Here is a 22,228-nt window from a genome sequence, read left to right as displayed (position 1 = left end):
GATCCTACGCAGTGCCGTAGGGGACCGCACCGCCACTTCCCAGCAAATTAGGGACACTGTTGCTCCTGGGGTATCGGCGAGGACCATTCGCAACCGTCTCCATGAAGCTGGGCTACAGTCCCGCACACCGTTAGGCCATCTCCCGCTCACGCCCCAACATCGTGCAGCCCGCCTCCAGTGGTGTCGCGACAGGCGTGAATGGAGGGACGAATGGAGACGTGTCATCTTCAGCGATGAGAGTCGCTTCTGCCTTGGTGCCAATGATGGTCGTATGCGTGTTTGGCGCCGTGCAGGTGAGCGCCACAATCAGGACTGCATACGACCGAGGCACACAGGGCCAACACCCGGCATCATGGCGTGGGGAGCGATCTCCTACACTGGCCGTACACCACTGGTGATCGTCGAGGGGAAACTGAATAGTGCACGGTACATCCAAACCGTCATCGAACCCATCGTTCTACCATTCCTATACCGGCAAGGGAACTTGCTGTTCCAACAGGACAATGCACGTCCGCATGTATCCCGTGCCACCCAACGTGCTCTAGAAGGTGTAAGTCGACTACCCTGGCCAGCAAGATCTCCGGATCTGTCCCCCATTGAGCATGTTTGGGACTGGATGAAGCGTCGTCTCACGCGGTCTGCACGTCCAGCACGAACTGTGGTCCAACTGAGGCGCCAGGTGGAAATGGCATGGCAAGCCGTTCCACAGGACTACATCCAGCATCTCTACGATCGTCTCCATGGGAGAATAGCAGCCTGCATTGCTGCGAAAAGTGGATATACACTGTACTAGTGCCGACATTGTGCATGCTCTGTTGCCTGTGTCTATGTGCCTATGGTTCTGTCAGTGTGATCATGTGATGTATCTGACCCCAGGAATGTGTCAATAAAGTTTCCCCTTCCTGGGACAATGAATTCATGGTGTTCTTATTTCAATTTCCAGGAGTGTATATTTAGCACGTCGAGTAACCCAAGCCCACCACGTTACTGTGGGAAGGAAAGGGAGGAATATTGAAATTTAAATAACGTTCCGGTACAGACAAAGGATCCCATTGCCGTCAACATAAGACGAGCGGTGGTAATCGGGACCGGGAGCAGTTCCTGCCACATGTGGGATGCGAGAGACGTGGTCAACATGCATATATTGCGCATGCTGTAGAGTTTCGACGAATCGAAGATGGTTTTCCGCGAGGACAGTCCTGACCTTTTCTAGGAGACCTGCTGTTTGTTGCCCCCGAACAATGGAGATAATGACCAAACAGCTGACGCCGGTGGCCACACTAACACATGTGATACATTTCTCAGGTAGGCCCTCACCAACGAGCAGAACCCGCGATTGGGAAACATTAAGAGAACTGCCAGATGCTTCCCCATTTGTCGCCATCCATGTAAGAGCCGTGCTGACATTACCCTCGCTGCGTAGGTACAGTACCAGATCGTCAGAATAGGTCGTACAACAGAAGCGGTGTCCATGCAATTTGAGGCCCATCAGGCGATTGCGACCTCCCTGGTGCAGGGGTTCTAGTGCCAGAGCATATACACACATCAAAAACAGTTTTTCATCATCCCGGTTCCCAGAACTCCTGGAGGTAGACGTTGCCTGTGGATATTGTATCACATTCACAGTCCCTTTGACCAGAGACGTCACTGAACCCGTCCAATGATGTAAACAACCATGCATGAGCAGCGCCTATTAGACGGAGAGGTTTCACCGCCGATGAGTTCCAGTCATTCCACAAGGAAGGAGGTACACGTCTCGTGTTGTCTGTAGTACGACCATGTTTGGACGGTCAATACTGCGGGCGATCGCGTCCGCATTGTTACTGTGTGCCAGGAAGGGCTCTCAACAAGGGAAGTGTACGGCTTCTCGGAGTGAACCAAAGCGATGCTTTCGGACATTGAGGAGATACAGAGAGACAGGAACAGTCGATGACATGCCTCGCTCAGGCCGCCGCCGCCCAGGGGCTACTACTGCAGTGGATGACCGCTACCTATGGATTATGGCTTGGAAGAACAAATGGTTCAAATGGCCGTAAGCGCTATTGGACTTAACATATGAGGTCATCAGTCCCCTAGACTTAGAACTACTTAAACCTAACTAACCTAAGGACATCACACAGATCCATGCCCGATGCAGGATTCGAACCTGCGACCGTAGCAGCCGCGTGGTTCCGGACTGAAACGCCTAGAACCGCCTAGAAACGGCTAGAACCGCTCGGAAGAACCCTGATAGCAATGCACCATGTCGAATAATGCTTTTCGTGCTGCCACAGGACGTCGTGTTACGACTCAAAAGAGTGCGCAACAGGTTGCATGATGCGCAACCACACTACCTGACCACCATCTTTGCAACGACGACACCATGAAACGCGGTACAGATGAGCCCTACAACATGCCAAATGGACCGCTCAGGATTGGTATCACGTTCTCTTCACCAATGAGTGTCGTGTACGCCTTCAACCAGACAATCGTCGGAGACGTGTTTGGAAGTAAACCGTTCAGGATGAACGCCTTAGACAAACCGTCCAGCGAGTGCAGAGAGGTGGAGGTTCCCTGCTGTTTTGGGGTGGCATTATATGGGGACGACGTACGCCGCTTGTGATCATGGAAAGCGCCGTAACGGCTGTACGATACGTGAATGCCATCCTCCGACCGAATGTGCAACCATATCGGCAGCATTTTGGCGAGGCATTCGTCTTCGTGGACGACAATTCGCGCCCCCATCGTGCTCATCTTGTAAATGACTTCCTTCAGGGTAACGACATCGCTCGACTAGAGTGGCCAGCATGTGCTCCAGACCTGAACCCTATCAATCATGCCAGGGATAGATTGACTGGGGCTGTTTATTGACGACGTGACCCACCAACCACTCTGAGGGATCTACGTCGAATCGTCGTTGAGGAGTGGGACAATCTGGACTAACAATGCCTTGATGAACTTGTGGATAATATGCCACGACGAATATAGGCATGCTTCAATGCAAGAGGACGCGCTACTGCGTATTAGATGTACCGGTGTGTGTAGCAGTTTGAATCACATCTCCAAAGGTCTCGCTGTATGGTGAAACAACATGCAATGCGTGGTTTTCACGATCAATAAAAATGGATGAAATGATGGTTATGTTAATCTCTATTCCAATTTTCTGTACAGGTTCCGGAACTCTCTGAACCGAGGTCATGCTAAACATTTTTTGATGTATATAGTATTGTGGAAAGTGGGCACACTATCGGACAGAGCCCTCGTTTTTGGAGACATGAGTTCACGACAACTGGACGTCTAAGCAGGTACCAACAGGTAGCTAAAACACTTGTATAATTAGAGGGGGAGGCCGTCTTGTTCCTGGGACTTATTGTCAGCTCCCACCTTGATAGTTTGCAGGGCTTCATTAGTGATCACGTCTTCCTGAAATTCTTTTGTCATATACTCTGGTGCGTAGTTGATGGTCAGTGCTGCTGCCTCCTCTATTAAGGTGGGTGGTTTAGAACGGCAGTGTACAGCGGAGTGAAATGGGAATGGAATACGTGACCAATGGCGCTTGGGTAGGATATCGTCGTCTTTCCACATCGGTCAGGTTGAGTACGAGAACTCGACAACATCGAGGCCATACGGTCGTGGGTGCAGAACCTGACAAGCCTCCCTTCCAAGCATTGTTGTGTGAGTGAGGAGATAGGTGTTTTTGCTCGATGTACAATCGCCTGGTAGACGAATTGCTTCTATCGCATCAGTCTACCCTGGAGAAATTATCATATGGAAACATGATGACGACCACATCCACCTCGTCCACGATTGCACATACTCCTCAAGACGATGTAGATGCCGATTTAGGGTTGACCCATTTATTGCCACCAGAATTAAGAAATGTCCACGACGAAGGAGAGCAATCACAGCCATGTCCGACCTCGACTGGTTCAATATACTCATATATTTCTTCTTGCAAAAAAGGCCAAGTCGGGGACAAGTTTGGATTAGAGGAACCCATAAGAGAGTCGCATAATAAAAGTCCATGGTGCACGCATGCTAAGCCTTGATGTCTTCGCCATATGCCAACATCGACCTGTGTAGAGCCAGTTTTGAGCAGGATAACCACCAGGTTAGGGTGGATATGTAGACGGGGCGACGCCGACGACAGAGGGCCCTCGAATCCTAAATGATAACGCGGCACTCAGGTGAGAAAAGTTTAATTTCCACAGGCCACGACTGTGAAACACCTGTTGATGGGCGAGGGTGACATCGCAGATGTGGGCCACATGTTCGGAGAAATACAGAGGCCAAACTTCAGCACGTCGGGTGCGCCGGCAAGGCAAAGTGCGAGCTGCACTACTGGACATTAAAATTGCTACACCAAGAACTACAGATGATAAACGGGTATTCATTGCACAAATACATTATACTAGAAGTGACATGTGATTACAGTTTCACGCACTTTGGATGCATAGATCCTGGGAAACCAGTACCCAGAACAACCACCTCTGGCAGTAATAACGGCCTTGCTACGCCTGGGCATTGAGTCAGACAGAGGTTGGATGGCTTGTACAGGTACGCTGCCCATGCAGCTTCAACACGATACCACAGTTCATCAAGAGTATTGTGACGAGTCGGTTTCTCGGCCACCATTGACCAGAAGTTTTCAATTGGTGAGAGATCTGGAGAATGTGCTGGCCAGGGCAGCACTCGAATATTTACTGTATCCAGAAAAGCCGGTACAGGACCTGCAACAAGCGGGCGTGCATTATCCCGCTGATATGTAGTGTTTCGCAGGGATCGTATGAAGGGAAGAGCCACGGGTTGTAACACATCTGAAATGTAACGTCCACTGTTCAAAGTGCCGTCAATGCGAACAAGAGGTGACCGAGACGTGTAACCAATAACACTCCACACCATCACGCCGGGTGATACGCCAGTATGGCGATGAGGAATACACGCTTCCAATGTGCGGCCACCGCGATGTCGCCAAACACAGATGAGACCATCATGATGCTGTGAACTGAACCTGGATTCATCCGAAAAAAATGACGTTTTGTCATTCGTGCACCCAGGTTCGTCGTTGAGTACACCATCGCAGGCGCTCCTGTCTGTGATGCAGCGTCAAGGGTAACCGCAGCCATGGTCTCCAAGCTGATCGTCCATGCTGCTGCAAACATCGTCGAACTGTTCGTGGAGATGTTTGTTGTCTTGGAAACGTCTCCATCTGTTGACTCAGGGATCGAGACGTGGCTGCACGATCCGTTACAGCCATGCGGATAAGATGCCTGTCATCTCGGCTGCTAGTGATACGAGGCCGTTGGGATCCGGCACGGCGTTCCGTTTTACCCTCCTGAACCCACCGATTCCATATTGTGCTAACAGTCAAAAGAGCTAGACCAACGCGAGCAGCAATGTCGCGATTAGATAAGCCGCAATCGCGATGCGCTACAATCCGCCCTTTATCGAAGTCGGAACGTGATGGTACGCATTTCTCCTCCTTACACGAGGCATCACAACAACGTTTCACCAGGCAATGCTGGTCAACTGCTGTTTGTGTATGAGAAATCGGTTGGAAACTTTCTTCATGTCAGCACGTTGTAGGTGTCGCCACCGGCGCCAGCCTTGTGTGAATGCTCTGAAAAGCTAATCATTTGCGTATCACAGCATCTTCTTCCTGTCGGTTAAATTTCGCGTCTGTCATCTTCGTGGTGTAGCAGTTTTAATGGGCAGTAGTGTATATACGATCGAGACGACTAGACGAGTGCGCTGTATATATGAAAAACGTGCGCGATTGTTGTGAACCATCGTCCTTCTGTCGATAAGCTGAAGCCGATGATGACAGAGAGGGGCACACACAGGGAATGTAGTGGAAGCTAATAAGTAAGCCCTTGTGTGGAAGTCGCCACCAAGGTGCATTTCATCCAGGGGATCTCAAAAAGTGGCGTTACTTCGTCAGCAGTGAAGGGGTCTGATACGTGACATAGACTGGAGCTCGACGGCGCAGACGCAAAACTGTGTGAGAGCCATACCCCTAGCATTAGAAACGTACATTACATCTTCAGATGGGTGGTCAGAGACATGGGAGATATGGGCCGTGTATCCGATGAGGGCATATAAAACATCACTTCTTGTAGGAGGGAGTGTCAACATCAACTGCGTAATTGGTGTCTTGCAACAGATCCAGATTATGTGGATCCCGAATGCGGTAGTGCTGTGGATGTGCTCCCATTACTGGCCTGGAGGGTCCTGAAGAGATGTTCTCCTGGCCTGAAACATTCGGCGCAGCCACTGTAGTCACAATCACTGGATGGTAGCTGGGTCGGGGGCCACCATGGGGCACTCCTCGATGGAAGGGCCAGCATCCAGATCTGCTCCGTCCCACTGCCTGTGTTGCCATATGAGGAAGTGTGTCGTCGAGAGCGTTCGACTTCGCTTCTTCCGTTTTCAAACAACCGCTGCTTTTGGAGGTGTTGTTCTATGTCAGAGTGTGGACGTTCATCATCCGATGTTGTGCCTGTCAGAAGGAAAGCAGCGGGCGGGCCGTTCATCGAGCTCTCGAGGGTTGATGGTCTCGACGCCATCAGAGAAGATGATGGCAGTGAGGTCACGGCCGCCCCGTCGTTCACGAGGGGGAGTGCCGGCGGATGAACAGGCGCTTCCTAAGGTGGTACATCTGGGATGCGCGCGGCCGAGGCATAACTATCTGGTAAAGAAGTAGCCGCCACTTTTGAAACTCCGTCATTGGTAGCAAACGGCGATGGAGAAATCCGCCCTAACATTGCCCACGTGTCCACATCCTGAACACATCAGTGGGGCTGGCCATCATACATGACGATGGCTCGCACGAAATCTGTCAGCAGACAGGATGGTACGTCTTTGGACATTTCGATCTTGATCTGTCGGACACCATTTAACACGTGGTATGTCTTGAGCGTCTGGCAGATTTCCGAAATGTGGCCCACAACATTGTCGTAGCGTCGGAAGGCTTCGACGACCACGTCTTACGGCACTTCGAAAGGGGAGCTCAAACACCCGAATTGCTCGAAGGCCGAAACCACCTGGTCTACCGAAACCTCCCGAATACGCCCGTCAGCCCGTCAGAATGCTTAAACTTTAATTCGTGTGCGACTGTCGAACTACCTCAGCAGATGCTTCCTCCGTCGTCATTTTGATGTAGACTATACTGCTGGTGATAAAGACGTGAACACCTACGACTTCTTGTGGGTCCAAGCGCAGCTCTTCGCGAATGAATTTTTCGATTTCATAAGCGTGTGGTCGTGCATTTTAGCCTTGGAATGTTACTGTAAGTGTCGCTCTGCGGTAAGAATGCGCCATGGGATACATTATTGATGGACGCTGCACAATGCAAATACCGCGACGCGGCAGCCCCGACGCCGACTACGAGCGCTTTTCGCTTGCTGTGTTACAAGATAAGTAAGTTGGCTAGTAATTAATCGTTTTTACTGTCTATTATAGTATTTACGTTCATTAGCGTCAAATACACGTGATAAATTGAAGGTTTCTGTTTTTATTTGGGTGTGAATAAGGTAAGTGAAGTTTCTGTTTAGGACAGTTCCGCGTTTACGCAAACGTTTGATTACATTCTTAACTGACGTTAAATACGCTGGATTATCAATTAATTCAGTTCTCAATACTCAGTATCTGCGATTATTAGTGTCAGTTAGACTCGAAACATTGAAGGTAGCAGTTTTTATACGTGTTAGTAGGTTATTTTTCGCGGGTACGTAAACGTTTGTTTACATTATAAATACGAGGGTTAATCAGTATAAGTCAGAGTACAATACCCAGTATTCACGTTTATTAGAGTCATTTAGACTCGATACATTGAAGGTGGCAGCTTTTACACGTTTTATTAGGGATAGTGATACTGACAGTGAATTCTAACCTCACTTGTATACGTTTTACTAGCGCGACCTGCGACCGTTAACAGTTAAGCAAACGTAAAATACGTGGTAAATTAGTAGTACACTACAATATCTTACAATATCTGAGTAAATCACTGTTACAATACTACTTCTGAGCCCTTCTTACATACGGTTTAGTTAGCAGAAAGCTAAAACTCAACTCGCCGTCTGCTTCAATTCCTTAGCTAGTTGTGGGCTTTAGTGATCGTGTACTGTATGCCCATCGGTTCCTATCAAGTGGAGTTAGTGTTTGTGCTTTACTTTCGGAACTCTTATTGTCAGCTAAGGTTTTGTTTTGTACCTGCATCTGTCAGTGTACAGTACTCAGTATTTACGTTTATTAATGTCATTTAGATCGGTACATTTAAGGTACCAATTTTTATAGTTTTATTAGGTCACTTTCGCATGTACGTAAACGCTTCTTTAAATTACAAATACGAGGGATTATCAGTAGGTGCAGCTTACCGTAGGTCGCTGTTTAATTCGTCAGTAATATTCACTAGATAGCCCCTAGCAGTTTACTGTAGGTTGTAACCTCCCAACAGAAAAATTCCGAAACGTACCGATAGTAAAAATATGTATATATAGGATTCACATTCAGCGTAACCTCCCAATAAAAAATGTGACTTATATATAACCTTTCAATAATTAACTGACTGTGAATCTAAACTGGTGAATTGGTACGTCAGCAGTGCTGCGTCATGGCCCTGAAAGATCATACTGAATAAATTGAAAATTCTTACCTTAATGAAGTCACCGGATAACGCGTATATATCTGTTCGTATAAGAAATTTTTCTGGCACAGACCAGTGCAATGCTGGCCGATAGATCTGTCATGTATAAAAAGAAACAACTGATTTTTATTTACAATAATCGTGATGACCATTGATTGGAGAAAATAGTAAATTCTTTAAATTGAGATGAATGATTGTCAAAAGTTAATTTTTATAAGAAAGATTATTATTAAGAGACTTTTTTTAAAAACATTTACATGGGACTACATATAACAATAGTTCATATACGTCGGGCTGTTTTTACCTTATACTACATCGCTTAGGCACCGCCATCGCTTCCCACGACCAGCCCAGCCAACTCGATACACCAGACTGCTAGCTACTACTTACTCCTACTGCTACTGACACTGCTCATATCTTACTGCATACCAACACCTCTCTCTGGTCTGAGATTTCTTATAGCTTACATATCGCAGGCAGCGCGTGAGCAATCAATCGAAATTACATCTGCTCGAGTGCGCAAGCAATGAATTCCTTAGTCATGGACCTCTTACAAGGTCACTGTCTTATTCTTTAGTATTATCTTGCCCCTAGCAAGAAAATAAGCGCCAGATCTAGCTTCTATCATATATTTTTATTTTCGTTATTGACTGTCCTTTCAGCCAACGAGTAACAGCCTTCCCCCAGTGGATGCATCGGTTCCCGTGAGATCACCGAAGTTAAGCACTGTCGGGCGTGGTTGGCGCTTGGATGGGTGACCATCCGGGCCGCCAGGCACTGTTGCCATTTTTCGGGGTGCACTCAGCCTCGTGATGCCAATTGAGGAGCTACTCGGCCGAATAGTAGCGGCTTCGGTCAATAATACCATCATAACGACCGGGAGAGCGGTGTGCTGACCCCACGCCCTGCCAATCCGCATCCTCCACTGAGGATGACACGGCGGTCGGATGGTCCCGGTAGTCCACTCGTGGTCTGAAGACGGATTGCTTTTTTTTTCTGCCAACGAGGGTATAGCTGTTAACCTTGTGTGGCAGTAGGTTTCTTTAAGTCTTTATAGTAAATTGGTTATTAGCTAGATCGATAGGGACTGTGTCTGTTGTGTGCGGATGCAGGAGGAGTTGGCAGCAGTCAAACGCAGCTGGAAGCCTTGTAGGCCACAGTCAACAAGCTCCAGAGTGCCTGGTCCGGGATGTGGAAGAAGCTCTTCCGGCGGCTATCAAGCGTGTGGGGGCTGCAGCCAGCTGCAGGTTGTTGTACATGTCGACACCAACGATGCCTGTCGTCGGCATTCCGAGGAAATCTTTGGGTCCTTTAGACGGCTGACTAAATTGGCGAAGGCGTCCTCCATCTCTCCAGGACTGGAAGCCAAGCTGACGATCTGCAGCATCACACCCAGGGTGGACCGAGGTCCACTGGTTTGGAGTCGAGAGGAGAATCTAAACCAGAGGCTACGTCGACTCTGCGACGAAAATGGTTGTAGATTCCTCGATCTACGCTATGGGGTGGAAGGTTGTAGGACGCCCCTCGATATATCGAGGGTGCACTACACACAGGAAGCAGCTACGTGGGTAGCACAGTACTTGTGGCGTGCACATGGGGTTTTGTTAGATTAGGTTCCTCCCCACGGGAAACAAACCGTTGGCCTGAAAAATTACCAATTCATGTCACTGATGTGCGTGTTCCAACTGTAAAAAATATTAGTTCGGCTAAACAGGTCATTTCAAAGGATTTAAATATGCTTACTGTCATGCTAGTAAATTGTCGAAGTGTCTGTAGCAAGATCCCCGAATTAATCTCGGAAATAAACAGTAGCAATGCCAATATTGTATTAGGTACCGAAAGTTGGTTGAAACCAGACATAAAAAGCAGTGAAATTTTGAACACGGATTGGACAATGTTTGGGAAGGATAGGACTGATGCTATGGGAGGTGGTGTGTTCATTGCAGTTAAAATCTGTTTAAACGCAGTTGAGATCGATACTAGGTCGGATTGTGAAATAGTCTGGATAAAGCTGTCAATCAGACAAGGATTGACCATTGTATTAGGTTGTTTTTATAGACCACCAGCATCCGCAACAAACGTCGCAGAACGTTTCAGGGAAAGTCTTGAGTACATAGAAAGTAAATATCCAAATTATCTATTAGTTATAGGTGGAGACTTAAATCTGGCATCCATTGACTGGGAAAATTACACGTTTATCACAGGGGGCAGAAGCAAAGATTCGTGTGAAGTTATTGTAGGATCGCTCTCAACATACAACCTTGAGCAATTGGTTAGAAAAACCAACTCGAGATGGGAACATATTAGATATTTTGGCGACAAACAGACCTGGTGTTTTTGAGAAAGTTAATCTAGAAGAAAGTTTTAGTGACCATAATGTCATTGTGGCTTCTATGTCAGTGGAAGTTGAAAAAAAAAAACAAAAAAAAGAAACAGCATAGAGTTTTCTTGTTTGGAAAAGCAAATAAAAGTGTCATGAATGAATATCTTGATAGTCAGCTCCAAGCATTCTCCTCGGTACACAAATATATTGAGCATCTTTGGTCTCAATTTAAAGGTATTGTCCACCATGTGCTAGAGACGTATGTGCCTAGCAAAAATGTATGGGAGGGAAAGGATCCACCTTGGTACAAGAAACATATTAGAAAGTTGCTGAGAAAGCAGAGAATTTTGAACAGTCATTATAAACGTAGTCACTGCCCCGTTGACAAACAGAAATTATGCGAAATGAAAGCAGCTGTCAGAAGGACAATGAGAGATCCTTTTAACGAATTTGGAAGCAATATTTTATCTGCAGATTCTAAAAATAACCACAAAGAATTTTGGTCGTACGTAAAATCTATGACGCTACAAATAATTCAACACCCTCTCTGGCTTATAGTACGGTTAATGTAACTGATGATGATAAACAGAAGGCCGAAGTTGTAAACCTAGGTTTCAGAAAGTCGTTTACGGTAGAGGACTTCAGCACCATTCCCCCTTTCAATTCAACAAACGCAAGGATGGCTGACATAGTGTTTATTGTATATGGGATTGTAAAACATTTAAGATCCTTAGATGCCAGGAAGGCATCTGGCCCAGACGCAATTCCCGTAAGATTATATTTTGACTATGCTACAAATATAGCACCATTCTTATCCATCACCTATCAGAGATAATTGGAACAGCGCAAAGTTCCTCGGGAATGGAAGAAGGCCCAGGTCATAGCAGTCTATTGAAAGGCTAGAAAATCGGATGCACATGATTACCGGCCAATTTCACTGACATCGATTTGTTGTAGAATCATGGAATATATTTTGTATTCAGACATAATGACCTGTCTAGACTCTGAGAAGCTCATCTGCTGAAACCAGTACGGTTTTAGGAAACACCGGCCATGAGAGACACAGCTGGCCATCTTCTTACATGATATACAACAGGCTCCAGATACCGTCTCCCAGGTTGGCGCCATATTTCTCGACTTTCGAAAGGCGTTAGACTCACTTTCACATTGTCGCTTGCTCCAAAAAGTGCGCGCTTACGGTCTTTCCGATGACATATGCTGTTGGATGGCAGGTTTCCTTACAGACAGGGAGCAGTATGTAGTCCTGAACGGGGTGACTTCAACAGAAATAAGCGTAACTTCGGGTGTGCCCCAGGGCAGCATGTTGGGTCCGCTGCTTTTTACGATTTACATAAGCGATCTGGTTGATGGTATTGACAGCGGCCTTAGACTGTTGGCCGATGATGCTGTAGTCTACAGGAAAGTAGTATCAAACCAAATTTGTGAACAAATCTATGAGGATTTGCGGGAAATTAATGGGTGGTGAAATGACTGGCAGTTATCTCTCAATATTAGTAACTGTAACCTACTGCGTATAACAAGGCGAAAATCCCCATTAATGTACGAGTACAAAATAAATGCCCAGTGTTTGGAAGCTCGTAACATCCGTTAAGTATCTGGGTGTGACTGTTCGAAATGATCTCAAATGGAATGATCAGGTTACGACAAGTAACGGGTAAGGCAAACTCTAGATTTCGGTTTATTGGTAGAATCCTGAAGCGATGCTGTCCTTCAACAAAAGAAATAGCTTAAAATACGTTAGTTCGTCCAGTCTTAGAGTATTGTTCATCTGTATGGGCCCCTTACCAGTTCGGTCAGATTCAATAGATTGAGAAGGTCCAAAGAAGAGCGGCAAGATTCGCGACTGGTACATTTAGCCAACGCGAGACCGTTACAAATCTCATAGAAAGTTTGAAGTAGGCCATACTTGCTGATAGAAGGCGCGCTAAACGGAAGGGGCTGCTAACTAAATTCCGAAATCCGATCTTCTCCGAGGATGATGATGATGATGAAGTCCCATACTCCGTGACGGAGCGTAGGGGAAGGATGCGGGAGACCCGCACCGCCGTACTAGGCAAGGTCCTAGTGGAGGTGGTTTGCCTTTGCCTTCCTCCGACCATAATGGTGATGAATGATGATGATGAAGACGACACAACAACACCCAGTCATCTCGAGACAGGAAAAATCCCTGACCCCGCCGGGAATCGAACCCGGGACCTCGTGCTCGGGAAGCGAGAACGCTACCGCGAGACCACGGATGTAGAGCATATATTATTTCCATCAACATTCAAATCGCGCAGTGATCACCATTCAAAGATAAGGGAAATGAGAGCTCGTACTGAGGCGTTCAGACAGACTTACCTAAAGACTGTTAGTTCAACTAAATGCCTAGGGAATGGAATTCGGTTAAACTCGAAACGGTCCCATGGAAAAGATAATGTTGTGTGGAAGACGAACCTAAGACTTCATTTTATTGGAAGAACCCTTAGAAGATGCAACAGTTCTACTAAAGAATTACGACGCTACGGTTGTCCATCATCTGCTGGAGTATTACCGTGCGATATGGGATCCTTAACAGAGAGGACTGACTGAGGACATCTAGTAAGTTCAAAGTAGGGTAGCAAATATTGGATTATCGAGAAATAGAGGAGAGAATTTCACAGACATGACACATGATTTGGGGTGGAAAACAAAGGCGTTTCTCGTGACGAGGAGATTGCGGCGGGGCGGGTTAGGCTATGCACAATAATTGTTTGACCACGGTCTCTCGCCGTACTGTGCGCTACAAAAGTCCCACCTACCTCAGTACGGCGTCTGATCACCAGCCCCTTTCTCTGCACACGTAGATACTGTCCAGACTGCGTTAAAAACAGCGTTGAAGAAAACCATCGTCACGTTTGCAAAGTCCGCTTAAAGTCAGGTAGCAAACTATCCTGTAATACTTTATAACAAATTTCTGGTGGTGGGCGATTGCTTCACCTCTTTAGAAAAATGGCAAAGTTCTGCAACGAGTTCTTTAATTTTTTAGATTTAAAATTAAACTCTTGCCATGAGCCCGTAATTATTTAAACGATTAATATCAATGTCCTTAGCTAACTGTTCATACAACTCAGTAAACACGCAAGACAGCTAGAAATGTACTTAAGTGCGACCCGAATTATTACGTGATCTACAGTCGATGCTACGTTTCACATCCGGTCTTTTTTTCTGTGGATTTCTAATAAAGACACTTCTCGCCAACTATTCCATAGATGAATATGAAACACGCCACGTGGAATTCTACAAAGGCCGAAAGTTGACACGCGTTTATCTTTGCAATTAAGCACTTCACAAAGCTCAAATTTCCACAATCTGTCCGTAAATGCAACTGCTTTCACGGCAAAACCATCCGATCGCGAAATACCAGTAACTGCTTCACTTTACCCATAACATAGACGAACACGACCAACATGACCTGCATCTCCGATAGCTAGCCAGCGACTGAATGCTGCTCCTCTCACAGCCTATAACTACCTGCAATGCCTGGGAAATGCTTACCTCTGATTGGTTGATCAAAATGACCAGCCAATCTAGATTATTTTCGCGCAAAAACTGTCCTACGGCAATCATTATTCACAGATGTATTTACGTCACTTCACCATGCAAATATTCATAAAATGTTTAACAAAACCAAACGACAAGAAAACTAATCTTGAAATAACTTCAGAAAACTATTACCCTGCAAATGGCTGTTCAGGCTGCCTTCTTACAAAAGCAAGTACCCTTAGACATTCGTCATCAGCACGGAGGGGAAATTAAATTTTTCATTGCAACTTGCTTGCTTAACATTTTCTCATGACATAGTTACGTAATGTTTAATATGAGATAATATTGAATCTTATCGTATGTCCCACCTACACACTCTCACTCATTCTCATTTACTCACACAACAACACATTAAGTAAATACTGATGTTTTCTGAATTTTATATTACGGAAATGAAAAATAGTCAACGTTTTTAATTATGAAAATCTGAATAAATTGACCTAACATTTTGTTATCTTCAGTAATGATTCCAAAAGATACTAAAAGACAAGCTGTTACGAATCGTAACCGATTTTAATCCTACAAGTGTCGGTTTTGGGTGTTTCAGGCCATTTTTACACAATCTTCTTTTTAATAACAAAGGGCTGCATACTGACTTTTATCTAAACAGAATAATATTTAATAAAGTTTATTTAGATTCTAAGGGGCTTGACTACTCTGTCGCTCGAATTGACACAGATACCGCTTCCTGCGGCTGGGTTAGCGACCGGAGCGAATAAGTCACGCTAAGACACAAGCGGCTGTTTCTATCACCGCCAACGGTTCCAAAGCTACAGTCGTACTGCAATGTAGTTTACTGCAATAAAATGCGATTGCGTATTGACTCGCGACGTTAGAAGATATACGAAAATATTGAAACGATATCATAACTAACAGTATAGCTATGATTAAACTTCCCTAGACTCCGCAACCGAATAAATGAAAACTTATGCTCTTCTACTTCAGGACAAAAAATTGGCAACAGCATGGTTATCAGGAAGAGGAAAGGAACTGCAAGAAACAGTACCAAAGAACCGGAAACAATAGGAAGAAAACTTTTCAAAAGCAAAACAATAAATATAGAAGCCGAAGAACAATGACAAAGGAAAGGAAAATACGACGTGGAACGAAGATGTAAAGGTACTGGAAAAAATAGAGTTTGAGGTTGTTGTATGACCCCAGTTAGTCAATTCGCAGGCAACAAAAATTTTCCACCAAGTACCTACGCTCAAATCATCAGAAATTAATTACGCAGCGAAGTTTTTCGAGGTGATCGTTAATCTTTTACTACTCCTTGTGAACGCATTATCAGATTTGGTTGGAAACGTCCGTTCATCTGCTTCTACATCTACGTGATTAATCTGCAATTCACACTAAGTGCCTGACAGAGAGTTCACCGAACAACCTCACAATAGTTCTCCATTAAACTACTTTCGAGCTGTGTGGAGAATACGAACACCTATGTCTTTCCATGCGAGCGCTGATTTCCCTTATTCTTTTATGATGATCGTTACTCCCTAAGTAGGTAGGCGTCAACAAAATATTTTCGCATCTGTAGGAGAAAGTTGGTGATTGATATTTGGTAATGAGATCCCGCCTCAACTAGAAACGCCTTTGTTTTCCACTCAAAATCCTGTGTCATGTCTGTTAAATTCTTTCCCCTATTTCTCGATATTACAAAATTTGCTGCCCTTCTTTGAACTTTCTAGATGTCCTCAATCAGTCTTCTCTGTTAAGGATCCCATGCCGCACGATAATACTACAACAGTTGATGGACAACCGTAGTATAGTGACTGTAGTAGAAATGTTGCACCTTCTATGTGTTCTTCCAATAAAATGCACTCTTCCTCACAACATTATGTATTCCATGAGATCGTTCCGAGTTTAACCGAATTTCATTCCCTAGCTACGTAGTTGAACTAACAGTATTTAGGTATGTCTGATTTATCGTGTAACCGAGATTAACAGACGCCTTTAAATGTTCATGTGAATGATCTTACACTTTTCATTATATATATTTGTCCGTCCCCGGTAGCTGAGTGGTCAGCTCGACAGAATGTCAATCCTAAAGGACCGGGTTTGATTCCCGGCTGGGTCGAGGATTTTCTCCGCTCAGGGACTGGGTGTTGTGTTGTCCTAATCATCATCATTTCATCCCCATCGACGCGCAGGTCGTCGAAGTCGTCAAATCGAAAGACTTGCAGCCGGCGAACGGTCTACCCGACTGGAGGCCTAGTCACACGACTGCACATGCACATTATTTATATTACATTGCCAATTGTCACACCGTACAAAAAGTGGTTCAAATGGCTCTAAGCACTATGGGACCTAATATCTGAGTTCATCAGTCCTCTACACTTACTACTACTTAAACCTAACTAACTTAAGGACATCACACACATCCATGCCCGAGGCAGGATTCGAAACTGCGACCGTAGTAGCAGCTCGATTCCGGACTGAAGCGCCTAGAACCCTCGGCCACAGCTGCCGGCAACACCGTACAGATGTCGTGTCTAAATCAGTTTGGAATTGGTTCTGACCTTCTGTTGACTTTACTAACGGTAAATAGCAGCAGGATCATCAACAGGATCATCTTCAAACAACTTAAAACAGTTGCTCCTAGATCATTTATATAGTTGACAGACAGCCTGAAGTCACTACTTTCGCGAAAGCGATAATGCGAGAAATAACGCGAAATTGCCAGGTTTTTTCGGAATAAAACTTAGTAGGAGACATTTACGAGATCTTGTAAAACATCTCCAGCATAAAATCTTCGAAATGACGACGAAACTAGTGAAGAATTTGACAAAAAAGAACACGGTGTATGGAATAAGGATCCCTTACTTAAAAAAATTGCTGGTTTTATCTGAATAAAACAAGATAGGTGATGTTTATGAGATCTCGTGTAACATCTCCAGCATAAAATCTTCGAAATGACGACGAAACTAGTGAGGAATTCGACAAAAAAAAACACACTGTATGGAAAAAAGATCCCATACTTTGAAAAAAATTGCAACGTTTCGCAAGAAAACCATGAAATTGAGCAAAATCCCCATGGCAATAACAAAAAACGCGGAATTTGGCAGAAAAAGGAAAGATTAATTTGTTGAGAAATATTCAATATGGCCAAATAAATAACACTGAATTTGGCAAAATTAATAATACAGAATATGGCGAAATGAACAACGCCTCAGTTTTCTAAATAAATAAAACAAAATGTGGTAAAAATTACATGAAACATGGCAAAAAGCAATACAGAGTTTGGCAAAAATAGCGACGCTGGTAAAAGTAACAATTTGGGAAAAATAACAATGAAAACGACAAAAAATTACAACGAATTTATCAAAAAATAAACACAGTATTCAGCATATAATAGAGTTGGGGAGAAGAGGAGTTTGTGGCACAACTTGACAAGAAGAAAGGACCAGTTGGTAGGACATCTTCTGAGGCATCAAGGGATCACCAATTTAGTATTGTAGGGCAGCGTGGAGGGTAAAAATCGTAGAGAGAGTCCAAGAGATGATTGCACTAAGCAGATTCAGAAGTATGTAGGTTGTAGTAAGTACTGGGAGATGAAGAAGCTTGCACAGGATAGGGTAGCATGGAGAGCTGCATCAAACCAGTCTCTGGACTGAAGACCACAATAACAACAAGTAATAACACTGACTTTGCCGCTGTGGCCGAGCGGTTCTAGGGGCTTTAGTCCGCAACCGCGCTGCCGCTACGGTCGCAGGTTCGAATCCTGCCTCGGGCATGGATGTGTGTGACGTCCTTAGGTTAGTTAGGTTTAAGTAGATCTAAGTCTAGGGGACTGATGACCTCAGATGTTAAGTCCCATAGTTCTTAGAGCCATTTAACACCGACTTTGCTCGCATATCATGTCGTTTCTGGAAACGCAGAATCTACTCTGTAGGAATCAACATGCAAACAGCGATCGTGTGAGACCCAACTCGTTTTATTTGTTCACGAGGCCCTGAAAATATTAGATACAGGATCCCAGGTAGAAGCTGTTTTCCTTGACTTCCGGAAGGCGTTCGATACAGTTCCGCCCTGTCGCCTGGTAAACAAAGTAAGAGCCTACGGAATATCACACCAGCTGTGTGGCTGGATTGAAGAGTTTTTAGCAAACACACTGGATGTTGTTCCCAATGGAGTGACGTCTACAAACGTTAACGTAACCTCTTGCGTGCCACAGGGGAGTGTTACGGGGCCATTGCTTTTCACAATATATGCAGGGTGAGTCACCTAACATTACCGCTAGATATATTTCGTAAACCACATCAAATACTGACGAATCCATTCCACAGACCGAACGTGAGGAGAGGGGCTAGTGTAATTGGTTAATACAAACCATAAAAAAATGCACGGAAGTATGTTTTTTAACAAAAACCTACGCTTTTTTAAATGGAACCCAGTTAGCTTTGTTAGCACATCTGAACATATAAACAAATACATAATCAGTGCCGTTTGTTGCATTGTAAAATGTTAATTACATCCGGAGATATTGTAACCTAAGGTTGACGCTTGAGTACCACTCCTCCACTGTTCGATCGTGTGTATCGGAGAGCACCGAATTACGTAGGGATCCAAAGGGAACGGTGATGGATCTTAGATACAGAAGAGACTGGAACAGCACATTACGTCCACATGCTAACACCTTTTTATTGGCCTTTTTCACTGACGCACATGTACATTACCATGAGGGGTGAGGTACACGTACACACGTGGTTTCCGTTTTCAAATACGGAGTGGAATAGAGTGTGTCCCGACATGGCAGGCCAACAGATGTTCAATGTGGTGGCCATCATTTGCTGCACACAATTGCAATCTCTGGCGTAATGAATGTCGTTCACGCCGCAGTACATCTGGTGTAATGTCGCCGGAGGCTGCCACAATACGTTGTTTCATATCCTCTGGGGTTGTAGGCACATCATGGTATACATTCTCCTTTAACGTACTCCACAGAAAGAAGTGCAGAGGTGTAAGATCTGGAGAACGGGCTGGCCAATTTATGCGTTCTCCACGTCCTATGAAACGTCCGTCGAACATCCTGTCAAGGGTCAGCCTAGTGTTAATTGCGGAATGTGCAGGTGCACCATCATGCTGATACCACACACGCCGACACGTTTCCAGTGGGACGTTTTCGAGCAACGTTGGCAGATCATTCTGTAGAAACGCGATGTATGTTGCAGCTGTTTGGGCCCCTGCAGTGAAGTGAGGACCAATGAGGTGGTCGCCAATGATTCCGCACCATACATTTACAGTCCACGGTCGCTGTCGCTCTACCTGTCTGAGCCAACGAGGACTGTCCACGGACCAGTAATGCATGTTCCGTAGATTCACTGCCACGTGGTTTGTGAAACCCGCTTCATCGGTAAACAGGTAGAACTGCAACGCATTCTCTGTTAATGCCCATTGACAGAATTGCACTCGATGATTAAAGTCATCACCATGTAATTGCTGATGTAGCGACACATGAAACGGGTGAAAGCGGTGACGATGCATTATGCGCATGACATTACTTTGACTCAGTCCACCGGCTCTCGCAATGTCCCGTGTACTCATGTGTGGGTTCATGGCAACAGCAGCTAACACACCAACTGCACCCGCTTCTCATGTGACGGGTCTATTACGGACCCGTTTGCGTGCTACGACCATACCTGTTGCGTACAGTTGGCGGTAGATGTTTTGCTATGTGCGGCACGTTGGATGCTCTCTGTCCGGGTACCGTTCTGCATACACCCTGCAGGCTTCAGCTGCATTTCGTCGACACTCGCCATAGATGAGTATCATCTCCGCCTTTTCAGAGTTCGAATACACCATGGTCACAGTTCCTACAACACTACACTATCACAGACGTCTGGTAACACGGTGTACAACAGTTGGTCTGCGTGCGGAGACGAATGCAGAATAACAATAGCAGCAAGCGCTACATGCGGACACTGCGACAGCCAGACCAAACCACAACAGTGCACTACAGCCACACTCGTAAACACGGTCGTCATCGTAAACATGTCCCTGCAGATACTGCTCGCCGACCGTGGCCCGTGTTTGTTACAACACGCAACTGATCGTCGGAGGTTTCAAGCGTCAACTTTAGGTTACAATATCTCCGGATGTAATTAACATTTTACAATGCAACAAACGGCACTGATTACGTATTTGTTTATAAGTTCAGATGTGTTAACAAAACTAAAGTGGTTCCATTTAAAAAAAACGTCGGTTTGTATTAAAAAACATACTTCCATGCATTTTTGTATGGTTTGTATTAAACAATTACACTAGCCCCTCTCCTCACGTTCGGTCTGTGGAATCGGTTCGTCAGTATTTGATGTGTTTTACGAAATATATCCAGCGGTAACGTTAGGTGACTCACCCTGTATAAATGACCTAGTAGATAGTGGCGGACGTTTCATGGGGCTTTTCGCGGATGATGCTGTAGTGTACAGAGAATTTGCAGGGTTAGAAAATTGTAGAGAAATGCAGGGAGATCAGCAGCGGATAGGCACTTGGTGCAGGGAGTGGCAACTGACCCTTAATACAGACAAATGTAATGTATTTCGAATACATAGAAAGAAGGATCCTTTATTGAATGATTATATGATAGCGGAACAAACACTGGTAGCAGTTACTTCTGTAAAACATCTGGGAGTATGCGTGCGGAACAATTTGAAGTGGAATGTTCATATAAATTTAATTGTTGGTAAGGCGGGTACCAGGTTGAGATTCATTAGGAGAGTCCTTAGAAAATGTAGTCCTTCGAAAAATGAGGTGGCTTACAAAACACTCGTTCGACCTATACCTGAGTATTGCTCATCAGAGTGGGATCCGTACCAGATCGGGTTGACGGAGGAGACAGAGAAGATCCAAAGAAGAGCGGCGCGTTTCGTCACAGGGTCACTTGGTAACCGTGATAGCGTTACGGAGATGTTTACCAAACTCAAGTGGCAGACTCTGCAAGAGAGGCGCTCTGCATCGCGGTGTAGCTTGCTGTCCAGGTTTCGAGAGGGTGCGTTTCTGGATGAGGTATCGAATATATTGCTTCCCCCTACTTATACCTCCCGAGGAGATCACGAATGTAAAATTAGAGAGATTCGAGCGCGCACGGAGGCTTTACGGCAGTCGGGGACAGAAAAGGGAGGTAATGACAGTGGCACGTAAAGTGCCCTCCTCCACACACCGTTGGGTGGCTTGCGGAGTACAAATGTAGATGTAGATGTAGAACATGAAACTATTTTTTCCTTTCCCTACCTACAACACTACGTCGGGGAACGCTAGATATCACTTATGTTTCACTCGATGACTTCCTGTCAATTACTACGTCCTGTAACCTTCTTGACAGGAAATCTGCTCTCGACCGCCAGGTTCCCAGCAGCATTCGGCGCGCTGACCTGCGCAAGACGGGCGAAGGAGAATTTCGCCCGGCGAAGCAGGTGAGTCGGCAGGAGGCTGGCGTGCCTGGGAGCCGTTGCCGCTGACGGGCGGGCGTGGGCCGCTAGCATGCCGCCGGAACATCGGCCGGCCGGCTGGGCTGCCGGCCGGGCTATCTCGTCACAGCGGGACGCTAACGGCGCCATCTTGACAGGACAATGGCGGCCCTCCCTGCCGGCGGCCGGCGCTGGCGTGTGCATAACGAGATCGTCCGGGGCGGCGCGCCGCGGGGGGCCGAGACGTCACGCCAGACACACCCCGCCGCATTAAGCCGTCACACGTCACAC

The 22,228-nt window shown here is 45.8% G+C and overlaps 1 protein-coding gene across 1 annotated transcript in view; it reads left to right on the top strand.

The window, feature by feature from the left end:
- The window catches only part of LOC124779117, a 79,417-nt gene extending 57,429 nt beyond the window's left edge, over positions 1-21,988 (top strand). Inside the window, exon 2 of the mRNA XM_047253688.1 lies at positions 21,853-21,988. Coding sequence (XP_047109644.1) covers positions 21,853-21,988 — 136 coding nt within the window. The remainder of the gene's footprint in view (positions 1-21,852) is intronic.
- Positions 21,989-22,228: the final 240 nt, after the last annotated feature.

Source organism: Schistocerca piceifrons, chromosome 1 (assembly GCF_021461385.2).
Source record: "Schistocerca piceifrons isolate TAMUIC-IGC-003096 chromosome 1, iqSchPice1.1, whole genome shotgun sequence".
NCBI classification, from domain to species: Eukaryota; Metazoa; Arthropoda; class Insecta; order Orthoptera; family Acrididae; genus Schistocerca; species Schistocerca piceifrons.
Note: the sequence above shows the minus strand (reverse complement) of the source record. Positions and strands in the feature narration are given on the sequence as shown.